The 27,464-nt window shown below is 41.2% G+C and overlaps 1 protein-coding gene across 2 annotated transcripts in view; it reads left to right on the top strand.

The window, feature by feature from the left end:
- Pold3 (DNA polymerase delta 3, accessory subunit) overlaps positions 1-17,571 on the top strand; it is a 48,277-nt gene extending 30,706 nt beyond the window's left edge. The window contains exons 9-13 of one of the 2 annotated variants that reach the window (XR_011374950.1): positions 3,004-3,116; positions 8,903-9,012; positions 10,573-10,651; positions 15,334-15,607; positions 16,535-17,571. Coding sequence is in view for 1 of the 2 variants with exons in the window: in XM_070035018.1 (XP_069891119.1) it covers positions 3,004-3,116; positions 8,903-9,012; positions 10,573-10,651; positions 15,334-15,533 (502 nt within the window). In the remaining variant the exon portion in view is untranslated. Of the gene's footprint in view, positions 1-3,003; positions 3,117-8,902; positions 9,013-10,572; positions 10,652-15,333 lie in introns of both variants that reach the window. The other variant, XM_070035018.1, reaches the window with a different exon arrangement.
- Positions 17,572-27,464: the final 9,893 nt, after the last annotated feature.

Raw genomic sequence — 27,464 nt, 5'->3', positions numbered from 1 at the left:
TTTTTCAAGTGGTAAAATGTAATTAGAAAAGAAAATAAAAAGCATACAAGCTGTTAAAAATGGATCCAGGAATTTGAGACACTACCTCATAGTTGGTAGAATTAGTCTGTTGAAAGAAATTCTAAAAGACACTGTCAGCACTGATAGGCCACAAAGAACTGACTTTTGTGGCAAGGTTGGGACAACTTGAGTAGAAAACATCAGCAAATGGTGATGTTTCTGAGGCTTAAGGCTCTGTCCAGTAACCCAACTTATTCCTAGGGACATGTGGTACAGCTGGGTTAAAATGTCCCCAGCCATGGGTTGATCATTATTGCCAGGAATGCACTATCTACTAGATAGGATTGAAATTGCAGATTTTTAGTAGATACCCTTTACCATTGAGAAAGTTGTTGTGACAGCTTTCATCATGAATGGTGTTGAATTTGGACAGATGCTTTTTCTGCATTTATATTTGGTGTTAATATGGTCAGTTATACTAATTGATCTTAAAATAGCCTTGCATTCTTGAGATTAAACCCTAGTCAGGAGGCATTGTTCTTTTAATACATAGCTAGATTAGATTTGTTACTATTATAGTAAACAGTTTTTGCTTCTGTGTTTATGAGGACTATAGGCCAGTTGCTTTCTGATAATCTTTTTGTTTAGTTTTACTATCACAGTCATGCTAAATTCATAAAAGTAGTTGAGAAGGGGTTTTGCAGGGGTTTCTGCAGGAGTTTGGGTATATTTAAGAAATATATGTATGATAAAATCCCTTAGTGAATTTGGGCCTTGGCCTACTCCTGGATTTTTTTTTTAAACAGGAAGGTGTTTATTGTAAATGACTCCTTTTTCTTTTGGCAGTACTGGAGATTGGACTCAGCGCTTTGTGCTTACTAGGCAAGTGCTTCATCACTTGAACCACATTCCCAGTCCTGTTGTGAACTTGATTCCTTTACATAGTGTCATTCAAATTTTCTCTTTCTTGGATCAGTTTTGAGTCAGTTGTGTTTTTAAAGTACTTTATTTCATCTGAGCTATTGGGCTAACTAGCATAAAGTCACTGGTAATACAGCCTGTCCCTTAAGCATCTGTAAACCTTCAGTCAGCACTATAGAGTCCATCACTGTTTCATTCCTGATTGGTAAAATGTGTATTTTTGTAAGTCAGTTTTATAGTAGGCTTATTGATTTTAGTAGTCTTTTCTTCAAAAATAAAACCTTTGTCTTTGCGAGGGTTTTTTTTTCTTTATATTTTTCTATTACATTGATTTATGTTCATACTTTAAAAAATTATTTCCGGGTCTGGGAAGGTGGCTCAGTGGTGGAGTGCTTGCCGTGCATGCATGAGGCTCTGGGTTTGATTCCTTAGCCCACATAAGCAGAAAACGCTGGAAGTGGCGCTGTGGCTCAAGTGGTAGAGCACTAGCCTTGAGCTGAAAAGCTGAGGGACAGTGCCCAGGCCCAGAGTTCAGGCCCCATGACCAACCGAAAAAACAAAAATTATTTCCTTTTGGTATAGGGCAGGCTCCATTGGGGGAATAAGTACCAGCAAGAGTGGGGAGGGACTAGTAAAAAGGGTGAATGAAAATGGACCAATGTTACCTATTAGAGTGGTTTTCATAGGCAGAGAGTGGGATGATGAAGAATGTGATAGCGGTTGATAGGGATATGTTATATGTGTGTGGGGAGATGTCACAATGAAACTCCTTTTTACAACTAATATACTTTAAAAACTATTTTCCTTTACTTATTTTGGGTTTGGTTGTCGTTATTTGCTTATTATCTTTAAGGAGTTGTATAAAGGAGTTACCATTCAAAGCAATTTATGAATACAATGTGTCTTGGTCAACTTACCTCTTCAAACATTCTCACTCCTCCTCACTCCCTCCCCCTTCTCTCACTTTCCTTAATTTTGTAAGATAGGCATGGAGGTTTTGACTACATTTTCCCCATCTTCTCTTCATTCGCCTACCTCTTGCCCCTTGACTCCCACCTATCCCAGTTCCTGGAGTTTATTTGTTAGCCTTTCTAAGGGATTATACTGGTTTAGTCTTTTTCTAATAAAAGATAGAAAGAAAAGTTGATAGGGTAACTGAAGACATTACTTAGTGACAAAGACTATGAGTTAAATGTATTTATCTCTAGCATATAAATTACTCACCGATCAAGTGAACAGTGTGGTAGAATATCCAAAAGTTCTGAAGTAACAATCTTATGTCCCACAACATTTTATTTGTCCATTAAAGTCTATCATATTGCATTATAACTAGTGGTGTTGGCTGGAGCTTCTATTTTGGGTCTTACTATGTAGTCCTGTTTGGCCTTGAATACATTATCTTCCTTCTTCAGTTTCTCAAGCATTAGAATTATATGTACCCATCACATCTGACTGGCCAGATCTTTTTTGTTTTGGTAGTGAGACTTGAACTTAGGGCCTGGGTGCTATCCTTTAAGTTGTTTGCTCAAGGGTGGTGCTCTACCACTTGAGCTGCACCTCCCTTTGGAATCTTTTTGGTGATTAATTGGATATAAGAACTTTTCCAATCCAATCAGCCTAGTGTGGCTTTGAACCAGAATCCTCACATCTCAGTCTCCTGAGTAGTTAGCATTACACAGGAATGAGTCACTGGTACCTGACTGGCCAGAGCTTCTTGAGAACAGTATTTTTTTTTTTTCTGATCCCTGTTTCTTTAGTGTTTATTGAAGACTTTTGTAAATAGGAAGTAGCTGCTAATTTGATGCTTGTTAAATGCTTGAAAGGGAAAGTAAGAAACCTTTCTTGATAATCTAGTTGTAGCTTCCAATGGTCTGTAGAGAGCTAGAGAAATGTTTTACTCTGGTTACCCTATAAAGTGATCTGGTTGTGGGAGCTAGCAGTATATACTTAAAAAGAATATTTGTCTCTTGGACTTTTTTAGCCTTTGGAAATAAGACCATGGTTTATAAAGCTAGATACATAGGAAGATAGGAATATTTACATGTTCATTCCATATAACATGCTTTATTTATTCCTGGATAGCGAAAGGGGGAAGCGAGTAGAGTTATCTGACGATGAAATAAAGGAAACTGAAGGCATGAAGAAAAAGAGGAGAAGGATCAAACTTCCTCAGTCTGATAGCAGTGACGATGAAGGTGGGCATTGTTTATTCATTTTGGGCTGGGATCAATTCTTATAATGCTCAAAGAGTGAAATATGTATTTATTAGGGTTACAGTGAGAGTTGAAACCCTAACGTTGAAAGAATATAGCACCTATTTCTGTTTGAAATCTACTTTAGCTTTTGATCAGAACCATGATCATTTGTTATTTTGTGAATTAACCAACACAAAGAAAAAAGGGATAAACATGTTGTCTAAAATGTTTTCTTTCTTTTAATAAGGGGATATTCTTTTAACTACTTTCATTTAATCTGAAATCATATATGGTGTATAGGAAGAGCCAGAAGAAAAAGGCACCTAGGCAAAATTGATGTGCTAGGTATCTCCACCCTAGAAAGCATGCTTTGAGAACCAGGGGTTAAAACCTTGAGCAGCTGTTAGCAGTTCTCCAAGATGTCATGGCCTAAAACATACAAACCATTTTAGGTAATGAGGGAAATGTAGTTCAAAGAAATTCAGTGTCACACAAAGGCACATGGACAAATACAAATAAACAGATAATAAGAGGGATTCAAGAATAATGAATGACCAAAAGAACCTGTTATGCTGTCCTAGGACAAAACTAAAAATGTAAGACTTGCCAGGAAATGGTATTAGAAGGACTAAAGATAGTACAGAGGTTCTCCCCAAAAGGAAGAGTAAAAAAATTAGAAAATGGATTTGTATGTGTGCAAAAACTAATGTAAAACAAGTATGAGAGAAGCAGGACCAGGCAGTTGAACCTCTTAGAAAGTAACTTTCCAACTCTTAATGTTCATGGATAAATGTCAAGGCTTGCAGCCTCTGGTGCCCTGTGAGAAGGCAGTGCCCTTAAGAGTTGTCTGGCAATGTAGGCATTGTGAGCATCCCAGAGAGGAACTTGCTACGTTCTCACTTTGGGTCATTTGTCAAATGCTTTGACTAAATTTACTGAAAAGGAAGAATCCTAACTATGTGAATGAAAGAAAGGCAATCAAGGAAAGCTCTGATCATTTAAAGAATGAAATAAAGTCCATATAGATAGATGAAATAGAGTAAACTTAGGACTGTCTTTTTTTTTTTTTTTTTTAGTCATGGGGCTTCAACTCAGGACCTGGCCACTGTCCCTGAGCTTTTTTTTTTTTTTTTTTTTCTTTTTCTTTTTTCTTTTTTTGGTCCGGTCTTGGGGCCTGAACTCTGGGCCTGGGCGCTGTCCTTCAGCTCTTCAGCTCAAGGCTAGCACTCTACCACTTGAGCCACAGCGCCACTTCCGGCTTTTTTCTTTCTGCTTATGTGGTGCTGAGGAATCGAACCCAGGGCCTCGAGCGTGCAAGGCAAGCGCTGTACTACTGAGCCACCTTCCCAGACCGTCCCTGAGCTTTTTCACTTAAGGTTAGCTCTCTACACTTTGAGCCACAGCACCACTTCTAGTTTTCTGGGGGTTAATTGGAGATAAGAGTTTCAGAGAAGAAGTGGCGCTGTAGCTCAAGTGGTAGAGTGCTCGCCTTGAGCTGAAGAGCTGAGGGACAGTGCTCAGGCCCAAAGTTCAAGCCCGGGCTAGCTCGGGCTAGCTTTGAACTGTGATCCTCATACCTCAGCCTCCTGAGTAGCTAGCATTAAAGGCATGAGCCACCAGCACCCAGCTAGGACTATATCTTCATTGGAATAATTGTCCCTATTTCCAATCAGAAAAGAAGTTGGTGGGAAAAGTCTGGAGAAGGTTTTAAAACCATCAGCCTAATATATTGGAAATAGATGATATAATCTAGTATTAGTGCAGGAGTCAGCTCTTAAAGCAAGGAAGTACTGTGGTTAATTGGGCTTCATTACATTCTTCTAAAATACTCTCTGTAGTTCTGATCTGTAGGCCACAGAAATAATAACACCCTAGGGTGATTAGAAATATGAGTGGGGTGGTTTAGTTTGGAAAGCAGTAAAAGTAATGTGATAGAGGTGTGCAGCCTTCAATAAGAGATGGGAACAAGGGCTCTAGAGTTTTTCCTCTGGCAACAAGTTTTGGCATTTGATGAAATTTATAAACCTCTGTCATTTTATTCTCAAATTTCTTTGTCTCATCACCAATAGGATTTTAAACTTTTACACTATGCTTCATTTATTCCTGTTGTGTTTGTGTTATACTGGTAATGTGTTATTAGCTCAATCTGCTGTCGTAAGTTTATAGTTAGCAGAGGAGCAGCAGGAGCAGAGAAATTTTCATGGACTCTGAAGTCAGACAGACTTGGTTTCTATCTTTCCTGCACTGCTAATTGTGTGACTTCAGACAGGTTTCTTCACTTCTGTATCTTTGTTTCGTGTGTGTGTGTGTGTGTGTGTGTGTGTGTGTGTGTGTGTGTGCGTGTGCGCGCGCACGCGCGCACCAGGCAGGGCCTGGGCACTGTCCCTGAGCTTTTGTGCTCAGGGCTAGTGCTCTACTACTTGAGCCACAGCTCTACTTCTGTCTTTTTGCTAGACAATTGGATATATAGAGTTTCACAGACTTTCTTGCTTGGACTGGCTTCGAACTGCAGTCTTCAGCTCTCAGCCTCCTGAGTAACTATGGTTAAAGATGTGAGCCATCAGTGCCTGGCTGTTTCCTCCTTTCTAAAATCAAGATGGTACCACACAGGTTTTTCATGATCAGCAAATAAGATGATTGATATGTCACACCTCCTTGGGGTGTAGTGTACTTGCCTTGCAAGCATGATACCCTGAGTTCAAAACCCAGTACCACCAGAAAACAAGAAGAAAAAAAAAGATGTCTGCACTAGTACTTTGACAGTACTTCACACAGAGTATCTGTTCTTGTTGCCAACCACTCTTCTGTTGCATGTTTAGTCAGTGTTGAGCAGTGGTACTTATATCTACTAGAACCTTTCAGAAATATCTTCACCTTCTTGCTCGGACTCTACCACTGAAGCTTCTATTTCTTCACCTGGCAATGTCATAAGCACCTCTAGCAGTTCTCCATACTCTCGTAAAGCAAAAGAGACCAAACCCAGGAAGAACATCAATAATAATATCTACATAGCTGGAGAGTATATTAAATAAAATTTCTGCAGATATGTTTTAAGTATTTGCTAATATTCTCAATCCTAGCAGGTGGAGAATGTTTATAAGCAAATGATTCCCACTCTTTAAGTAAGGAGTAAGGATGGGTTTACTACTGTTATTTCCACCATAGTGTGATATTTAAATTTTACATTTTGTTTAAAAGATTAAAGAATAACGTGGCTTGGATGTTTATTTTTAATGTGTTAATTTCTTGAAATAAACAGATTAATCTAAAAAAAATTGACTCCTAGGAAGCTATGAGTGCTTTCCAGGAATTCTAATTCCTCATCTCTGCCAGAGAAGTCTTGACAAACAAGTGGTTCCACTGCTGGATGCTGAAATTAGCTTGACCACAGTACTTATTCTGTCCCAACAAAATTGTTTTCCTCAGATGATGTTTGACTACTTAAGTGCCTTTCATCAGAAGAGTGGTAGATTTGCTTCAGATATATTTAACACTTACTAATACAATCAAACTTTTTATGGTATCATCAGGGAATAAATGAGGAGTTTTCACTGTGTGTAACATTTCTAAACATGTATACAGTATATCCGGATCAATTTCACTCCTTATCTCACTTTGTCTCATCCCTTTACATCAGGCATATCTTAGAGTTCTGTCACTAAATATGTGCTGAGTCCTAGTGCTGGCTTGATGATAGAATAAAGCAGGAAGGCACGCTATCCGTTCTTCCCATTCTGGCATATAAATATAAATATGAGCAAGGCTGTTTTATTTTTTCTAATTTCTTTGAACCTCAGTTGTATAAGACTGTATAAGATAGTGATTTCTGGGGTTAAAAGAATGTTCCTGAGGTCTAGAAAACTGCAGCTTTTTGTCTCAATATTTCTCAAAATGTTTTCTTTTGAAAAATTTAAACAAAGTAATAGATACAACATTTGTAAAGTCAGCTAAACCAAGCTTTCTCATGGAAAGCAATTTCTGCCTTCTCAATTATTTGATTAGCTTTTCTCTTGTCAGTGTTCTCCTGTTTGCTTTCCATATATCAGGGATTTCATGAAATTTCTTTGTTAAGGGCTCTTGACTCCTCTGTCCTCTTCCAATGTACTGGGTTATAGAATCTAATTCCTACATTTGGCATTTCTCTTAAGGACATGCCGAAGGAGGAGGGAGGCCTATGTTGTCTTCTTTGACCTGGATGTTCCTCATTCCAAATTTATTTCAGAAAGTGATTATTTTCATTTACTTGAAACAAAACAAAACAACAACAAAAAAAACCAGTTACTGTTGCTCTGTGTTGAGTACCAAGGGAATTGTGGCAGCCCTCCTCTTTGGAGCCAGAGCCTGGGGGGAATGTGGGTAAACAAACAGCTGCATGCACTGCGGTGAGGGGCTAAATGGTGCCACTGGGATTAAGTGTTTTCCTTGGGTAAGTCAAGTGGTTGCAGAACTGGAAATAGAATGAGAACACCTAAATTTATTACTGTGAGTACTCACAACTCTTTTTCTTTGGCTTCTTCACTGCCCAAACTCCTCCAACCACTCTAACATACATCTGTCCTTGTGGCCTGGCTTTCTGAATATCTCTTTCTACATAACAGTGGGCAACTGGTTCTGGGATGTGACACTTCTCTCACTTAAGCTCCCACTCTGTGCTAGTGTCCCAGAGCTGGGTTAATAGTTGGACCTCTTTTGTATTTCTGTTTCTTGTTTTCCAGAGCTTATAAAGTGGGCCTGTACTGTTTTGTTCTGGCTCTTGTTCTGCTTCACCTCTTCAGATCATTTGGCCATGAACCCTGTACTGTCATAATTTTTACACTGACCTAATCAGTTGGGAGAAATTCAGATCCAAGGCTTGTGCTTAGAATTCGAATACAGCCAGGAGATTCAGGGAGCAGATGAAGCTAAGTATCTAACCCTTCCCTCTGACCAGCAATCCTTTTGTGGTGATTAAGAAAAAGGTCAGTTGAGGAGTCTTCACTTTTCTTCTAATGGGTCTTTACTAGACTCACTATTTCTGTAACTACTAAGAAACAATGAGATCCCTCTTGTAGCCCTCTCTTCTCTGGTGATTTCATGCATAGCATTATTTTCTCCTACTCTCAGCAGAACTTGGTCAGTGAGGCAGTCATCAGAAATTGTTCCCATGCAAAATAGTCTTGGTTGTTAGAATATCACTTCAGAGGTGACCTATCCCCCACCCCCCAAACATCTCAAATGATTGCAAGTAGTCCTCAGGTCACAATAACAAAGCCTCTGGCGTGGACCATCTGGATGAGGGTTGTCTTTGTATTTTGTCTTGAGGAGAAATGTCTGGTCATGAATGGTAAGGCAGTGTGGATAGAGAAAGCTACTGAATCAGATGGACTTGGGTTTTAAAACCCTCCGGTCTCCATTACAGGCTTTATGACTTTGGCAAGTAAAGAAATCTCTCCAAACTTTTATGTATGTGAGAATTGTATGTATAAAATAACATAACACATAGTAGGAGATCAGTGGATATTTGTAAACCAACTTTGTGCTCAGACTTAACCTGTAAAGTAAAACATCTGGTTAAGATCATCTCTGAGATTCTTCTAAACTTGGATAATTCTGGATCCTCTGGTTTTGGTTATAAAATTGATGTGTATTGAAAGATAACTGCAGCAGCCTTGGCTATCATGGATCATGAATTACTCCATATAAAATGCCCCTTTCTAGATGTAGAAGTTTAGCAATGTTGGCAGAGAAGGCATTGTAGCAGCTAGAGCTTGCAATTCTCTTATCTAAACTTATTTCATTTTTTTCAGTCTTCCCAGACTCTCCTGGGGCTTATGAAGCTGAGTCACTGCCCCCACCTCCTCCTGTATCTCCACCTCCTGATCCAGTGCCAAAGACTGAACCTGAGCCTCCTGTCAAGGTAAAAATTCACTGGTAGAGCTTGCTGCCTGAGGAGGATCTATATAGTTTGCATGCTGATCAAGACTTGCTGTAGACTTCACAAAAGCCAATAGATGGCTCTCATCTCATTCTACTTCCTACAGGTTGACTGAGTGGGTATTCCCTCTCTTCTCACCTGAAGGGAGATTCTTCTATAGGACATAGTCTCAGGAAGGTTATGGAGGTGGGTTTGGGGAGCTGCTTTGTTTTTCATAGCCTTCACCATCAGGGCTGTTGTGCTACACTGCAGTTGGAATTAAGGGGGGCGGCGGGGGGGGGGGAGATAGAAGGAAACAATGAAAGAACTTGTGTCTAGCCAGGTTCTGGTGGCTAACATCTATAATCCTAGCTACTTAGGAAGCTAGGATCTGAGGATTGTAGTTTGAAGCCATCCCAAGCAGGAAAGGCCATGAGACTTTTATCTCCAATTAACCAACTGAAAATCAGACATTGAGCTTTGGCTCAAAGTGGTAGAGTGCTAGCCTTGAGCAAAAAAAAAATCTCAGGAACAGTACTCAGGGCCTGAGTTCAAGCCCCATGACTCATGTTTGTTGCTATTGTGGAAAAGGGCTAGAGGAGAAAAGCTGGCAAATGGGAACATAGGGTTTTCTTTGCTCTTCTGCTGTGTTTTGTTTATATGTATTAGTGTTGATAATGAAATATTGAGAAAACGAGTGCTAATGTTTTTAACTTGTACCCATTGGCTTTCTCTTAATTCATAATTAAGACTTATTTAATTCTTGCACTGATCTATTAGCCAAAGAGAAGAGGGGGATGAAGGATTGGTGGAGATATAAGGGAAATTGATGTTAATTCCTGTTATAGATTGACTATAATGTTGAAATGTTAAAGCTAACATACCAACATATGACATATCATAGCAGGAGCCTAGGTGGAGAAGCCCATGATCTGATTTAGGGGTCACCCCTTTAATGGAGGACAGCCCCAATCTTCCACTAAAGTTCTTGTAACAGTGAATTGTAGTGGTCTGCTATCCTTGCCTCTTCTCCACTAAGGTCCTTATCCTGTTTGTCTTTTTTTTTTTTTTTTGGTGTTGACACTGGGGCTTGAATTCAGAGTTTGGGCACTGTCCCTTAGTTATTTTGCTAAGGCTAGTGCTGTACTACATGAACCACAGCTCTACTTCAGGCTTTTTGGTTAACTACAGGTAGAAAGTCTCATGGACTTTCCTACCCAGGTTGGCTTTGAACCTCTGTCCTCAGATCTCAGATCTCCTGAAGAGCTAGGATTACAGGTGTGAGCCACTAGCATTTGGCTCTATTTGGCCCTTATTGCTTGAGTGGATCCATTTCTTTCCTCGGCATGCTGCTTTCTTTCTCTGAAGCAATGAATAATCCAGCCTCTGTATATGGAGAACATAGCTTGTCCGTGTGGTAGGACTTGTCTTAAGTGTAGTTTCTTTTTCAACTTTATCATAATGGAATATTGGGGAGTGATTGTTAGAGATTTAAAATCTTTTGTTACTTTTTTTTTTTTAATAGCTTTGTCTAACTTAATACTGTGTCCTTTGATCTTTTAGAGTTCAAGTGGAGAAAACAAAAGAAAACGAAAGCGTGTCCTGAAATCTAAAACCTTTGTGGATGAAGACAACTGCATAGGTAAAACAAAATGTTGGCTTTGAATCCAGAGATGAGTTATTACCATAGAGAGGAACCAGAATCTCTGATAGAGTCATATGCACATATGACACAGCTCTGTGTGCTGCTATTGCTGCTGCCACTTGGAGTGGCAGAGTTAGAGAACTCCAGGTGAAGTCAGAACACCTGGGCTCTTGTTGGGACATAGGCCATAAAAGTAAGCTTTGACATCTTGGTTAAAATTTGTATTTGTATCTGGGCACCAGTGGCTCATGCCTGTATCCTAGCTACTCGCGATCTGAGGATCGCGGTTCCAAGCCAGCCCGGGCAGGAAAGTCCATGAGACTCTTATCTCCAATAAACCATTAGAAAACTGGAAGTGGCATTGTGGCTCAAGCGGTAGAGTGCTCGCTTTAAGCTGAAGAGCACAAGGACAGCGCCCAAGCCCAGAGTTCAAGCCCCATGACCGACCAAAAAAAAAAAAAAATTGTTTGCTCTGGTGGGTTTTCTTGGTCTTTACCATGGAGGTAAAATAATCTATTTTGCCTATTGGTAGGGTTGTTATGAAGAGTCAAGTGAGATAATCTGAACTTAGGGTATTCTTACAAACATTGAGAAACATTTGAAAACTTTTTTAGGGTGATTGTTTTATAAATTTGAGCAGTGGGAAAGCAACTTCTCAGTTGAAAGAACCAAGAATCTTCTTGCCAAGTGCCACTGACTCACACCTATAATCCAAGTTACTCAGGAGGCTGAGATTTGAGGATCTCAGAAGCTAGCCCAGGCAGAAAGTCTGTGGGATTCTTTTTTTAAAAATTGGTCATGAGACTTGAACTCTGGGCCTGGGTGCTGTCCCTGAGCTCTTTTGTGCTACCATTTTGAGCCATAGCTCCACTTCTAGTTTTTGAATGGTTAATTGGAAATAAAAGTCTCTCATGGGGACTTTTCTGCTTAGGCTGGCTTCAAACTGTGATCCTCAGAGCTCAGCCTCCTGACTGGCTACAGTTACAGAAATGAGCCACCAGCACCTGGGTGTGAGACTTTTTATCTCCCAGTAACCAGCAAAAAGCAATAACCAGCAAAAAGCTAGAAGTAGGGATGTGGTTCAAGTGATGGAACACCATTTTGAGTGAAAAATTGTAAGGAATATCACCTAGGACCCAAGTTCAAGCTTCAGTAATGGCACCCTCAAAAAAAAAAAAAAAAAATTCCCAGACGGGCACTGGTTGCTTAGGACTGTAATCCTACCTATGCAGAAGGCTGAGATCTGAGCATTGCAGTTTAAAGCCAGCCTGTGCAGGAAAGGCTGTGAGACTCTAGCTCGAATAAACCACTCAGAAAACTGAAAGTGGTGCAGTGGTTCAAGAGGTAGAGCACTAGCCTTGACCTGAAGAGCTGAGGGACAGTGCCCAGGCCCAGAGTTCAAGCCCCATGACCAACAAAAAAAAAAAAGAGAGAGAGAGAAAAAATATCCCTCTCCCCCACCAAATCTTTGGTGTTTAATCTTATTTGTTCTAGATGAGTATAACTCATCCACATCACTTCCCTGGTTCTTCCTCTTTGTGAGCCATGTTAGGAAAAAGCATGTGCTTGCTACAAAGGCCAGGAGAGGAATTAGAACTCAGGCTTTGAGTTATTAGCTGTTTCTACTCTTCTCATTATTATACCAGACTTGTGAGACTTCCAGCATTTAGTACTTGTGGTCCAGTGAGATAGAGCCCAGCATCCAGTACTATGCCCTTGTGGAGTTGACCTTGTCAATCTCTTGCCCGTTGAAGCACCTGTTCTTGTTTCTCTTTGTTGCACTTGGCCCGGCTCATATCTCTTAGAGAAAGATGCCCCATCCCTTCTTGATGTTCCTTTCTTAGTTCAAATTTCTATATTTAAAAGATTGATTAGTTCTTCAGAGTCAGCAGAAATAATTCCTAGACACCATGGCTATTAAAGCTGGAGAAGACATTCTGTGGCTGTGTGTCCTGCCCCACTGTCCCCTCCTCCAAGTCCCCTGCTATGGCCTCTTCCATGGCCTCTGCCATTTTGATCATAGCACATGATTGGGGAAATACATTTCCTTAATGTAGACATCAGTAACTTTGTGTGCCAAAAGTACCTGAGCTTGTGAATTCTGAACTTTGAGTGGATTTGTTTTGTTATTTCAAGACAGTGGTTTGGCCATGGGTGGAAATATGTATTTACTATTGAAGTTCTTACTTTTCTCCTTTTACTTGGAGAAAGACAAGTATTGGTGCAATATCACCTTTGCTCCTACCCTCAGAGAAGAAAGTAAAATATTTTTGTGTTCATTAGATATTTGTGGCTAATTACTGCTTTGTTTAAAACACAGCACTTGAGTTGAGCTAGGTGTGGAATGTTGTCATACAATCTCCAGCAGGACTGTTAAGAACCTTGAGTGCAATGATACATAATTCTTTCAAGTAAGGATTTTAGTCCAAGCACAACCTAATGAATGAATCTTGGCTCTGGTCACTAAGAAAAAAGTTCCGCTTTCCTCTGCTTTAGAATGTTCCAGCACAGGGGCCTTGCTTGCTCTGTCCTGTGCTGGATCCCCTTGGTTCTGTGGGCTTAAAAAGCTAATCTTGCCTTCTCTGGGAATTTACAACAGGGACTTGAGAGAAGATTGGTGAACTTGTAGACAAGAAGTGATTGTCTAAGAGCATAGCAATTGAATGAAAAAAGAATCTGATATGCACAATAACACATTTTTGTAATGGACAGTGGCAGGTTGTTCAGCTACAATAAAAGTTCTGTGTTTTTGAGTTGAAATCTCTTTTGTTGTGTAATTTGAGGTTGTTCTACCTTTGCATATAGAAACCCTCTTTTTTATTTTCAAGGTAAACCATGTGTACTGCTTAAGATACCTTGTTGGTGCTGCCCTGCCTATTTTTCAACTCCCCCCAAGTAATGTATCCTACACAATCAACATGAAGGACTTCATAAGAAGTAAAAGCTCAGTGGCAGTAGTTCACACCTATAATCTTAGTTAAGATCTGAGTATCCAGGTTTGATGCCCAGGCAGACAGTTTTTTTTGGGGGGGGGTGGGGAGGTCCGGTTGTGGGGCCTGAACTTTGGGCCTGGGCGCTGTCCCTCAGCTCTTCAGCTCAAAGCTAGCGCTCTACCACTTGAGCCACAGCACCACTTCCAGCTTTTTTCTTTTTGCTTATGTGGTGCTGAGGAATCGAACCCAGGGCCTCAAGCATGCAAGGCAAGCGCTCTACCACTGAGCCACCTTCCCAGCCCAGGCAGACAGTTCTTAGACTCATCTCTCATTAGCCAGCAAAAAGCTAGACGTAGAGGTATGGCTCAAGTGATAGAGCACAAACCTTAAGTGAAAAGGCCAATCTGGGGCTGGGAATGTGGCTTAGTGGTAGAGTGCTTGCCTAGCATACATGGAGCCCTGGGTTCGATTCCTCAGTACTACATAAACAGAAAAAGTCAGAAGTGGCACTGTGACTCAATTGGTAGAGTGCTAGCCTTGAGCAAAAGAAAAGAAGTTCAGGGATAGTGCCCAGGTCCTGAGTTCAAGCCCCAATACCAGCACCAAAAAAGAAAAAAAAAAGTGAAATAATGAGCTACTTCGTGCTCAAGTGTGGTATTGTAGACACACTGCCATTGGAACATGGAGTTCAGTGTATGAAATAGCAAAGGCATATACTACCAACGAGCAGTAAGCCATTGCCTTAGGTGACTATCAGTCCTAACTTGAGATGTTGAATAAATAACACTCAGAGATTTGTCCCATTAATCAAGGTACATAATACTTTGGAAGATGCATGTGAGATGAGAGAGGTATTCTGGGATCATGCTTGTTGAACTAATAGTATTTTATGGACATTCCCTAAGAACCCTCTCAAAAGTAATACATTTCTTAGTTTGCTGACTTTGTGTTACCTGAAGTTAAAACTTTTGGTTTAGTAGGCTGGAGGTACGACCTGAGATTCTGCATTTCTTTTTGTCTTCTCTTTTGGTACTAGAGATTGAATCCAGTGCTTGCTGTGTAAGTAGTTTACCATGGAGCTTCAGCCCAACCTGAGATTCTGCATTTCTAATACACTGATAGGAGATTATAATGCCTCTGGTCTGGGGAGCACAGTTTGAATAGGAAGGCCTTCTAAATCACTACTTTTGTTTCTTACTCTAGCATTGTCCTTTTTTAAAACAACTGTATCCTTTAATAGGGTTTGCTTGGGACTGTTGCCTTCATGATGTAGATTGCTGAATCTTGGGTTAGTAGTCATTCAATGAAAAACAACAGTTGAGAAGCTAACGTTCAGCCCTCTGTATTTAGGATATGCACAGTGAGGTCACAGACCAGGAAAATCAGCAGTGGGAATAGGCAGAAACTATGGTGAGGAAGATAACACTCAAGAAACCAGTCAGAGAATGGTGTTAGGTGTATGAGTATGTGTTTGAGGTATACAATTCAAATGTAGAACTCAGAAAGCTAGCCAATATGACTTAATAACGGCCCATTCAGTGGCTGGAGACATAGTAAAGAAGAGGGCTCGGTGCTAATTCTCAGCTCCATTTAAAAGGTGTGAGAGCTTTAAGTCCCACATGTTTCCTAGCTGAGACTGGATATGCTGTCCCAGGAGAAAGTTTCCTGAGTACTGCACCAGGAAAAAAATCTCATTCTCTTGATAATGACTCGCCCCACCCATGTCCCATTGTTTCCTTGTTCTAGTGACTGAAAAAGTCTATGAGAGTGAATCTTGCACTGATAGCGAAGAGGAAATCAAGACGAAGACACCCTCTGTGCACAGGCCTCCTGCCATGACTCTGAAAAAAGAGCCCAAAGATGAACGGAAGGGGCCCAAGAAAGGGGCTGCTGTGGGCAAAGCTAGCAGACAAGCATCCATCACTGGCTTCTTCCAGAGGAAATGAACTGCCATCTGTGCCAGTCAAGACATGGAGTGGTCAGAGGACAAGACCAAGAAGTATAAACTCTCACTTACTGTGTAAGTTCACTTAGTGCCTCGCCTCATCTGGATCAAAAGACTGTTCTTCCGTCTTGTGAGGCTTATTCATTTCTGGATTTTAATCAAAAAAAGTCACCAGAAGCAGGAGGCAAAATAATATTTAAAACGTTTTGTTACCTTTTAAAGACTATTTTTTGTGTGCTGGTCCTGGGGCTTGAACTTTCTTGTGTGTGACTAGGTGCTGTCGCTGAGCTTCTCTATCACTTGAGTCACAGCTCTACTTCTGACTTTTTTTTTTTTTTAGTAGTAGTTTATTGGCGATAAGAGTCCCACAGACTTTCCTGCCCCGGCTGACTTTGAACCTTGTTCCTCAGATTTCAGTTTCCTGAGTAGCTAGAATAATAGACGTGAGCTATTGGTGCCCAGCACATTTTTAAAGCACAGTCTTTGACCAGTGTGAGAAAATTCACTCCAAAATTAAATTGGGATTGATTGTATAGTTATCCACTGGACCCCACCCATTTCTTTCCTCTCTTCTGTATGTGTGTGAATGTTTTTGTCCATGAATTCTACTGGATGTGTTCACCACCACCATTTCTTCTTCTCCCCACTCTCATACTTTGTCCCCTAACCCCATAAACTGTTTTCTGTAAATCTATTCAGTCTTTGTTGGACTAAAAGCTGAAAAAAAAATCTTGTTGTAACTGTCTTTCTCCGTACCATAGAACACACTGACACCTGGCTGAGGACCAGGGCATTACTTGTGTTCTTCCCCTTTGACAAAAGCTTAATTAGTGGTTAGAGGAAGGCCTCAGGCAGAGCACAAATACAAATTTAATGACGAATCCAACTCCAACAAATTACTTAGAGTCAGCATGGATATGAGAGGAGTTGTCCTGTTGCTGACACAGGTGTGCTAATCCTATGCTCTATATGATTTCCTGCTCCCCTTTCTTCCATTCTCAGTACCTAGAGAGTAAAACCCATAATGAGATGAAGACTAAAAAGACACTCTGTATGGATAGTGTACAGCATCTACAAGGAAATGGGACCTTCAGAAACAGCAGTTTTCCAGGAAGTCAATGAACTTTCGGTATCCATTTACACACAGATAATACTTCGTGCAATTTTAACTTGCCCATTTCCAAGAAGGGCTGACTGATTAGTGGATCTAAACAATAAATAAAACATTTGCTTTTCTATTTGTAGAAATTATCTGTTCAGATGGTAAGTATCAAGCATTCTGACTGGGCAGGCAGTGGGTGAGACCAGTAGATGGAGTTATGTGGCAGTGATCTGGCACAGTGAGCTCCAGGGATGGAGATGCAGACTAGCCTGCTGCTGGGACTCTCCCATGGCAGACAAGGGCCTTGTGATTTCTCTTCCTGCCTCAGCCTGGCCTGTGTCGTTAGCAAGTAGTCAACTGTAGCCTGCTGAAGATTAGGATTGTAACTGGCCTTGAGATTAACTTGAATTTCTTTAGCAACCATGGACTTAATGGTTAAGACCAGCAGCTTGGGGGAGGAGCCCTGGCATCAGAACAGGACTTGGGAAGGCAGAGGCTCTGTATAACAGGCTTTATAAAGGTTGACATACTCCAAAACCAATTCTTTTTTTAACAATGAAAAGGAATGGAAAGCATGGCCTTAAAGCTTGATGAGAAAATTTCTGGAGAAGAATCCCTTTGTTTTCAATGGTTATTTATGTCATCCTCTCTAGTCATTTTTCTAAATGAAAGTGGAAAATCGAAAGACAAGTTTTTTGAAAAGTTATTTTGCTGGGCTCTGTAAGAAAACTGACTGAATTAGAAAAATCTGGTCACAGTTGGAGTTCCATCTTTCAAAGGATAACACACGTCCTGCGATCTCTATGCCTAGCACACAGCATAAACTCTGAGCTGTCTGTGACAGTAATTATTGAATCGTGGCTTTATTTCTTGATTTTATACAGTACTCTCCCACGTTACCCACATGAATTAAATAAATTTGAGAAGTTTTAAAACAGTTTCAAACTGAATGCCTGATGACTCTGTTCCTTGACAGACCAGCAACAGTGCGTGCAATTATCTAAACTTTGAATAGGAACAAGGGGTTTTCATTTTATGTTGCTAAAAGTGCATACCCATGGTCTGTTTGCTGCCTCCATCAGTTTTTCAGCCCTCTGGGAAATCTTAGTTTCAGCCAACCTCATTTCTCAGTTCATTTAGAGAAAAAGCTCATCCAGGTCTTGTCCTTGTATTAGTTTGGCTTCATCACTTGCTCTCTGACTTTGGGCAAATATGAGCCTTAGGTTCTTAATAACAGAGCTAAAATGAGTTACTGTGAGCCAATTGTGAGCCAGTGTTTATGTATAAATTTGTTCCAAGGTTGCTCTCACAGACAGCAGCTTCCTTTCTGATATCATAAATGATACAACTGGCTACCAGCTTGAAATATTGTCAAGGATTTGACCCAAAGGCTGTACTCTCAAAGGCATTCTACTGTGTATCCAGCCATAAGGGGAAGAGAGAGTTATTGCTAGTTTATGAAAGGCTTTTAAAGAATTAACTTTTTTTTAACAGGAAGAGTGGTATTTATAGATGGCAATGCAATATTTACTATTCATTAAAACATTTGTTGTGTTATCCACTCTGTGTCCAGGCCTCGTTTAGGCACTGGAAGATAGAATAGAAACCATAGAATTTGTCTCTGGTCATCAGGACCTCTGAAAGAGACACGCCAGTACAATGGAGCTAGTGTCTTATGTGAGTCCAGTGACAGAAGCACAAAGGTCTTCTCCCAAGTTCTAACCAGGCTCGACCCTGCTTGGCTTCTGAGATCACCCAAAAATCAGGAGGTCTAGCTGTAGGTGGCATGGGGTCTTCTGTGAGTTCTTAGAGGGTGAGGGTCATCACAGTTTTCTGAAGGAGAGGGAACCAAACAATTCTTTGAAGGATGAGGATTTTTTCTAAGTAAAAAGGAATAGGAGCCAGGTTCTGGTAGGCTGAGATCTGAGGATTGCAGTTCAAAGCCAGCCTGGACAGGAAAGTCCATGAGACCCAATTAACCACCAAAAGGGCAGAAGTGGAATGGTGGCACAACTGGTAAAGTGCTAGCCTTGAGCAAAAAAAAAAGCCCCGGGACAATGTGTAGGCCCTCAGGCAGGCACCCATACATGTGTGCATCCGTACACACAGGAATGGGAAAGATTTCTCAGGTAGGAGAGCTTGTCAGGAATGCAAAGAAAGGGACTGGGATGGAGACAACTCCAAAGACTAGAGTTTGGAAACAGGGAACTGTACTAAAAAGAAAAGATGGAGTCCTGCTAAGGAGTTTGTAGATAACAGAACCAAATGAATAGAAATAGAGGAGTGAAGACCCAGGTTGATTCCTCACTAATAGTAATTGCTGGCTTTTACTATGCTCTTGTAGGACACAATGGTATCTCTACCCATATGTGCACGTTGTATCTTAAGTCTAGTCATGAAAATTGTAAATAGGATTAAAGAAAACTATCATGGTTAAAACAAATGGTCCTTAATTCTGGCAGCCAGCATAGACACTTGCATTGTTCTCTTTTCCTTCCCTTCTCCCTTATTAACTCAGATTTCTTAAACAAAAATTCATTTTTAAAAAGTAGTTTCAACAGCTAGTAATGCTCTGTTGCTCTCAGTAACGTGAGCTTCCACTCACCTCCCTGAAACACAGTTGGGGTGCGAAGTTGTGGGGAGGATGGATGGAACAATTCTCTTTTCTATCTTTGTTTCTTTAAGAAGACATCAGTTATTATAGAGGAGAGCGAAAAGAAAGGCCTTATAAGGAAACTAAATAGTTTCTTCAGGACATGAGTAGAATGAGTGCCTAATAATGTATTTGCCAGAAATGTACTCTGTGTCAAGACTCGTTTTGGTAAACTTGTCTCCTTTCATTGGTTCCGGGATCTGAGTATGCTGTAATGCAGCTTTTACCACCATGAAACCCAGGGGCTGCCTCGTTTTGTTGGGAGACGGCAGTATTGCTTTCTGAGTTATTGCCCTGGCGGCTCTGTAAATTAGCCCATGCTGTCACCATGCCCTCTCTGAAGGGCACATTGTACCCAAATAACTGCATTTAGGATTGCCTCTTGCCACTCCCTACTTCATGACACTTCTCTCCACTTGTATCTGTGTCCAGTTTTTGTGTGTGTGTTCTTAAGTTTGGGCCACCCACAGATTGCCACCCAGGCTCCTTAGCCAGAGAGACTTGGTTAGGCCTCCGATCCAATAATTTTCCATTGGATCAGAACCTACCTTAACTCTAGAATTCCCCTTCCATTTCAAACCCAGAATATCGTGTGACTCCCCACACTCTCCCTCCTCCATTATTTTTCTTTTTTTGCTCTTGCCAGACTCCTGTTTCTTAAGACCTCCCTTGGCTCTCGCAACCTTCTTTTTTTAATGCTCAAACTTCTCTATGGCTAAGGCCTTCTTTGGCTTTTTTTTTTTTTTTTCTTTGCTACATAAACTGTCTTTCTCAAGGTCTTCTTCCATAGGTCCTGTCTTCCTGGACTGTTCTATAAAAATAGAAAAAACATTAAGTATCTGCTTTGGATCATTCAGATGCGAAGCATCAAGCAACTGATGAGTGCTAGATATGTTAGTGCTGGACTAGATACTGTGGAGATTATTTGCAAGAGCCTGGAAGTTGCCATTTTGGAGGACAGGAAGGACATACTGTATAGCCTGGAGCACTTTAGACAATGCTTTGCTGAGTTGTGGACAAGGGACTTAATAATATTGTCTTCTGAATTCACTAGAGAAGTGGAATTGCTCTAATGGGCAAAACCTTTAGAATCCTGTGTTGAGAACAGAGTTAAGATGGCTGAGGATGGTGCCCTAAGTTAGGATGCCTGTGTTAGCTGTTTGAATTTCCTTCACCATTTATATACCATGATTCATAGAGGTAAACCATAATAAGGTGAATCTTTAAATGGAGTTATTCCTGTCCTACTCCAAGGATGAAAATATAGATGAGAAAGCGAACAGGTGCCTGGATTATTTCAGAAGTTTGCAGGATCTATACTGATTCTCTATACGTTCAACTTGTTTGCCATACATGGTCAACAGTGAAACTGGGCTGCTCTGATGGAAACAACACAGGTTTGGGAGAAAAAGGTCACAGGTCCCAACCCTGTCTGAGCCATTGACATTAGTCCTAGTACTCATCTGTGGCCTCTACTTAGTCTTTCCCACATTTTCATCTGCCTTAAAGGGTTGTTGTAAAGCCTTAGTGAAATAATGCATGGGTAGTCCCTGATTTTTGTTTTGTTTAGTTCTAGGGAATCACACTCGGGATTTCTTGTATGCTAGACAAGTGCTTTACCACTGAGCTACATTCCCAGCCCTGTCCCTGTTGTTGGCATATATTAACTAATACAAAGCAGAACAGTTCATTTTTTTTTTTTTAGCAACTATTGTGTGCTTGACACTGTTTCAAGAAGTAAGTAAGATAATTCTTTTCCTCCTAGCAACCCTATGAGGTAAGTCCTTGTGTTTCCATTTTGTAAATGAAGAAACAGGCAGTTTTATTCAAGATGGCAGAGCCAGGATATAAACCTTGGCAGTTCCACCCCATTTCCCTCAGTCTTAACCACTATGCTATATTGGCTACATATGCTCTTGGCTATGTTATTTTGTACTTCCATACTTACTGTCCAATGTTGATGTTTATTGATTGATTGATTGCCGGTTGTGGGACCTGAACTCGGCCTGGGCACTATCCCTCAGCTCTTCAGCTCAAGGCTAGGGCTCTATCACTTGAGCCACAGCACCACTTTTGGCTTTTTTTGCTTATGTGGTGCTGAGGAATCGAACCCAGGGGCTCATGCATGCAAGGCAAGCACTCTACCACTGAGCCACCTTCCCAGCCCTGATCTTTATTTTTATAAGTAAAAGTACAACTAGCTTTTCAGATCTCAGCTGATCAGATTCAAACCATCCTAATGTTTGTCTCAGTCAGCTACTCATCTGTCTGATGGCTGAATTCTCTCTATAGCATCCCTGCCAAGTGGTCCTGAGTCTACAAACAAAGATGCATTATGTTCTGTATACCATACTTACTAAATTACAAATTTAGATAAGTAGACTAATAAATGTTATGATGCATGGGGTCACAGTCTTTAAAAATAAATGAACTCATTTTACCTTACTTTTGTAACTGTAATTCCCCTGCTCATCACCTTTTCAATAAAGATTAAAAAAGAGAGAGAGAAGCTAGAAGAAAGTAAAACTTTCTGATTAATTTTAGATCATCAGGAAAGAGCACTTCCTGAGGAAAAAAAAATTACCCAACTCTTGGCATTGCCCTTGACTTAACCTTTATAAGAAATCCAAGAATGTTTGAAATTCAAAAAGAAGTTTGTCTCTGGTAGAAAAGTGGCTCCAGGGCACTTGCCCTGATTTGTACCTGGTTAGGTTAGGGCCATGTCTCTTGTGAATATCAAAACCATATCTTCCAGTGAGAGTTGCTTAAAGGTGTGTGAAGCTGACACACAGCATGGTGATAGTAGAATGCTGTTTAGTCTCTCCTGGGTTGGGATGCACACAAGTCAGAACCCTTATTCTACAAACCAAAGCACCTCATATGAGTGTTTCTCTTGTTCCTCTTAGGTAGGATTTACATTTATGTAAACAAGGTTTTTCTTTATCATGCCTCATCCTTACAATCACCAGCAAGGTCTTGTCCATATTTACAGAAAACAAGCCCAGGAGTTGAGCTGGGTAGGGCCAGCATCTCACAGTGAGTATAACAAGGCTCAATCCTAGATCTTCAAACTTAGCATCTTGTGACTCACTCACAGGATAGCAAAATGTGTGGTGTGTTCATAATTGTGCCTCAATTCTTTGGATGCTCAGTGATTGCCCCATAACTAAGGTGGCCACAAGAGAGGATTTAACCAAAGCATGTGGCACCTTTAAAACTGCAGGTTGCAGTAGGATGTTCTTGCACAGTGGCTCAGCACACAGCCCTTTGCCGACAGTCACTGAGTCAATCCCTACACATGGAAAATAACACTCCTCAGGTTGTGTTCTAGCGATCCTGGAGGGAGGACCAGAGCATGGATTCTACGCTTTCTGGCTCGAAGCTTGAACTTGAAGCTTTCTGTGCTGGGATTTTAATTGGGGCCTCAAAGAACTTGGAGCTTTCTACTATACCATCTCCTTCCCTTGTATAGAGGAGGGTGCAATCACAGGTCCCATGAGAGGGTGGCCTATGCCTGCCTTGGGGAGTAAGGAAAGATTTAGCAAGGAAGGAGGGCTTAAACGTGGGAGTAGACGGCTATTTTAGGCAGAAGAAACAGGGCCATGAGGAATCCTAGGTCTTGTGAGAGTCTGGTTGGTGGGTTTAGAGGCCAGATGATTAGGCAGGGACCAGATCACAGAGGCCTTTTGTTAAATAGTTTAGACTTTGTACTATCAGCCACAGGAAGATTTTTTAAATACATTAAGTTTGGCAATTAGAAAAACCACCCTTTATTACCTGAAAAGAGAACTGCTAAAGTTAGAGCCAGATTGTATCTGCATCTTGAGACAGAACAAGCAGAGGAAAAGAATTTGAAGTTGGATTTTGTTCCATTTGAGGCAGATGACTCCTTGATCCACTTGGAAACTCAGGACAGGAGTGTTTTAGGAGCAATTTCAGTGTGGAGTGATCCTCCCTTACTGGGTCATTTCATGCTTGGAAATCCTCTGGCTCCTGCCTGAGCCATGGTCCTAGTTAAAGCATGGAGATGGGATTGGTTCCACCGTTCCACTCAGAATTCATGTAGGCCCTTCTCTGACGCACATGCACACACTCTGATTTGGACCTGGAACTGACTCCATCTGCCTGGAATTCTTGGGCCAAAGTGACCCATAGTCTCAGACTGGTCACCTAAACTCAACCCAGGTCATGTTTATCATATATCCATTCTATTGCAAAGGCCTGCCAAACACTTTATATCATTGAATCATTATGTTTTGTGAGATATAATCAGCCCAGTTACATGAATTTAATGACACTAAGGCTGCCCACCTAGTATGTGGATAGCAAAGTTGGCACTTGGGAGACAGGCTGAGTGTCCTCGGGGTGTGAGGGGGGAGGGGTTGGTTTCTCACAGCCCTATACATAATAGAACTATACCACGGGGCTACATCACTTGCCCTTGTCATCCATTTTTTATCTGAGCTGTTTCTAGTGGTGTGAAATACAATAAGCAATCTTAAGTATAATAGTTGGTGTTCATATTAGGCGTTGATTGAACAGCCATTGAACTTGGTATTATAGGATGATCTAATTCTTCTCTAGCAGTAAGTTTGTTTGCTGTGAATCCCAAACTTCACCCTTCAAATATGGGGACAGCTATTGTGAAGTTACTGCATGAATCTTGGAGTCCCCTAGCCTTCCCAGCCTGTGTACTTTAGAAGCTGTGGAGCAGCTGGAGATGATCACTTTTTGGTGTTGCAGAAAGTACTTGACCTTTAAGTCTGAAGTTCCATATTCCCACTTAGTGTAACTTTCCAAAAGTCACCTCATTGAGTCTCTCAGCTTGCCTGTAAGATGAAGCAAATAACTACTGCAAGGTTGCTTTGAGGATTAGAGATAAATAGAAAGTGCCCAGTTCATAGTGGTTGGTAATAAATGTTCATTATTATTATTATCAGAACAATGCTTTGGGAGCTTTAATCTTACTTATGGGAGAAAAATGAGTTTCTGTACTTTGCTAAATGTTTTCAGTTAACTTTTTCTTTTTTCTTTTTTTTTGTGTCAGTATTGGGGCTTCAACTTAGGGTCTGAGCACTGTCCCTTAGCTTTTTTGCTCAAGACTAGCACTTTGCCACCTAAACCACAGCTCTACTTTTGGCTTTTGGTAATTAATGGAAGATAAAAATCTTGTGGTCTCTCCTGTTTTCCTTGGCTTCAGACCACTAGATCTCAGCCTCCTGAACAGCTAGGGTTACAGATGTGAGCCATTGGCACCTGGATTCAGTTAGCCTGTATTAGAGTGCCCACCTTAGAGACAACACACTGGACTACCAGAACTGATGCCCTAACAGAGTGAGGAGGGCATGCTAATGGGCCAGTGTTCAAGTGCAGCCTCTGATTCTGTTTACTTGCCAAACTCATGAGCCACCAGCACTGCACCTTAGGTGCATATTCTATATGCATGTCCGGCTCCATGCATATAGAATATACTTGTTTCACCCACATTTCTGCTTGCCACAGTGTGGAGGAAAGCTAGTTGTTTGAGTATATGTTCTGTTTCCCCAAGGCCAGACATCGCAGGGTGTCTTTATTAATGAAAGAATAAATAGATCTCCCACAGTGAAGAGGCCTCCCCCAGTGATGTATGGGGTGCTCAGGCAGTCGTCATGCCGGCAGTTTGAGCCCATCTGTTTTCTCTGTCCACCCCCTAAGTACTGTCCCCTGTGGTTTGCATCATTCTCTGAGGCCAGCCAACTCCACGTGCCCCTCCCCCCTAAGTACACTCACTCAATAGCTGTCTTATTTAAACACGCCCCCTCTCTGGGCACCAGATGTGAAGTTTCAAGGCAGCAGAAGCCAGGCTGGCTAGTGCCATGACACCTGCTTTAGCAGGCAGGCCAGTCAGCTGCTGCTTCTGATGATGTTGGCTCTGTTTCATGGACAGCATGAGGATTTCACCCCACCAAGTGCACACACGGGCAGCTGAGGGAGCCTCATAAATTATGGCTTTGTTTGTTTACTTCGAGCAGACAGCATGGTGTAGTGGAAAGAGCCTTGCCCTTGGAAGCAGAAGGCAGGGGTGTGAGCCCTCCTGGGTTGTGTGACTTCTTTCTACTGGGTGCTGCTTTCTTTATAGTAGTAATCACTATCTTAGATGTGTTATCTATTTATCTGCATACTTGCCATCCACTGCGATGCCAGTTTCAGCAACCCAGGGACTGTCTTGCCCATCATTCTAGCTCCAGCACCTAGGACAGTGACTGGAACTAGTAGGCTCTTAGAAAATATTTATCAAATGAATGAATCCCAAAGATGGCCATGTGATCACCTTCAGAAAGTCATTTGTCTTCTCCAGGCTTCAGTTTTGTCAATTCCAAAATGAAGCCCTTGGGTCTCCCTGATATATCAAGATTTTAAAGGAGTTGGAGGCATGGGTCAGTTGATAAGAGTACTAGTCAATGAACAAAAGTCCTAGTCTTAGACTTAAATAATATATATATATATATATGCATATATATATATATGTTTAAGAAATTATATTCTGCCTCTGTATTGGGCATTCTGCCAAGATTTCAAAAATACATACCCATGGGGCTGGGAAGGTGACTCAGTGGTAGAGTGTTTGCCTTGCATGCATGAGGCCCTGGGTTCACCTCCTCAGTACCACATAAGCAGAAAAAGCCAGAAGTGGCGCTGTGGCTCAAGTGGTAGAGCTCTAGCCTTGGGCTGAAGAGCTGAGGGACAGTGCCCAGGCCCAGAGTTCAGGCCCCATGACCTACCAAAAAAAAAAAAAAAAAAACATACCCAGCCAGAGTAATCCTACTCTGAAGGCTGAGATCTGAGGATTGCAGATTGAAGCCATCCTGGGCAGAAAAGTCCATGAGACTTTTTAACTCCAATAAACTACTCAGAAAAAGCTGGAAGTGGTGTGGTGGCTCAAATGGTAGAGTGCTAGCTTTGAGCAAAACGAAGCTCAAGACAGCACCCAGGCCGAATTTAAATCCCAGGACTGACTGACAGAAGAAAAAAAAAAAAATACACAGCCATAACTGGGCATTAGTGGCTTGTGCCTGTAATCGTAGCTTCTGAGGAGAATGGGACCTGAGGATGAAAGTTTGAAGACAGCCCAGGCAGAGAAGTCCATGAAACTCCATCCAGTTAACTAGCAAAATGCCAGACTGGAAGTTTGGCTCAATTTGTAGAGTGCTGGCTGTGAGCAAGAAAGCCAAGCCAACATAAGGCCCTGAGTTTAAATCCCACTACCAGCAAAATGAATGATTAAATGAATGAGTACCAGCAAAATGAACGAACGAATGAATGAATGAATAAGCAAACAGCCATGAACAGGTCAGAAACAGGACCTTCCCTCATGGAGTTTTAAAAGAGGGGCAACCAAATAAATAATTACATGAATGAGTTGGGGTTTTTTGTTTTTGTTTTTGTTTTGCTTGCTTGTTTGCAGTAAGGATTGAACTTTGGGCCTTCCATAGGCTAGGCAAGCACTCTACCACTATGCTCCCAGCCCTTTTTCATTTCTTTTTTTAAATATAATTTTATTATTAAGGAGTTGTTCAGAAGAGTTACAATTCCATAACTTAGGAATTAGTACATTTGTTTTATGATACTGTCACCTCTTCACTTTCCCCTCCCATCCCTGCCTACAAGGTACATAGTTTACTTTTTACATAGTATACATTGAATACCATGACTACATTTGTTCATCCTTCCTTCATCCATTTCTTTTCTTTTCTTTTTTTTCTTTTTAGGCTTGAACTCAGGGCCTGGGCACTGTCTCTGAGCTTTTGCTCAAGGCTAGCACTCTACCACTTGAGCCACAGTGCCACTTCCAGCTTTTTCTGTTTATGTGGTGCTGGGGAATTGAACCCAGGGCTTCATTCATGCTAGGCAAGCACTCGACTTCTGAGCCACATTCCTAGCCTTCCTCTGTCTATTTCTATGCCTCCCTGTTTGCCCCCCTAAAAAGACATCAACAAAACAAGCAACACCAACAATAACAACAACAAAAACATGTTTCTATTTACGGGAATTCATTTTGATAAGAAGTACTTTAGATATTCAGAGGAGTTATGCCTTTGTGTTTCTCCCCCTAAGTATCCTCCTTTAGTCTGTGTGTGTGTGTGTGTGTGTGTATGTGTGAGAAAATGCATAGACCTCTGTGTAAGTTGTCATGTCCA

Source organism: Dipodomys merriami, unplaced genomic scaffold (assembly GCF_024711535.1).
Source record: "Dipodomys merriami isolate MVZ:Mamm:240054 unplaced genomic scaffold, mDipMer1.0.p SCAF_25, whole genome shotgun sequence".
Taxonomy (NCBI): Eukaryota; Metazoa; Chordata; class Mammalia; order Rodentia; family Heteromyidae; genus Dipodomys; species Dipodomys merriami.
The sequence above is the reverse complement of the archived record's forward strand: the minus strand, read 5'-3'. Positions and strand labels throughout refer to the sequence as shown.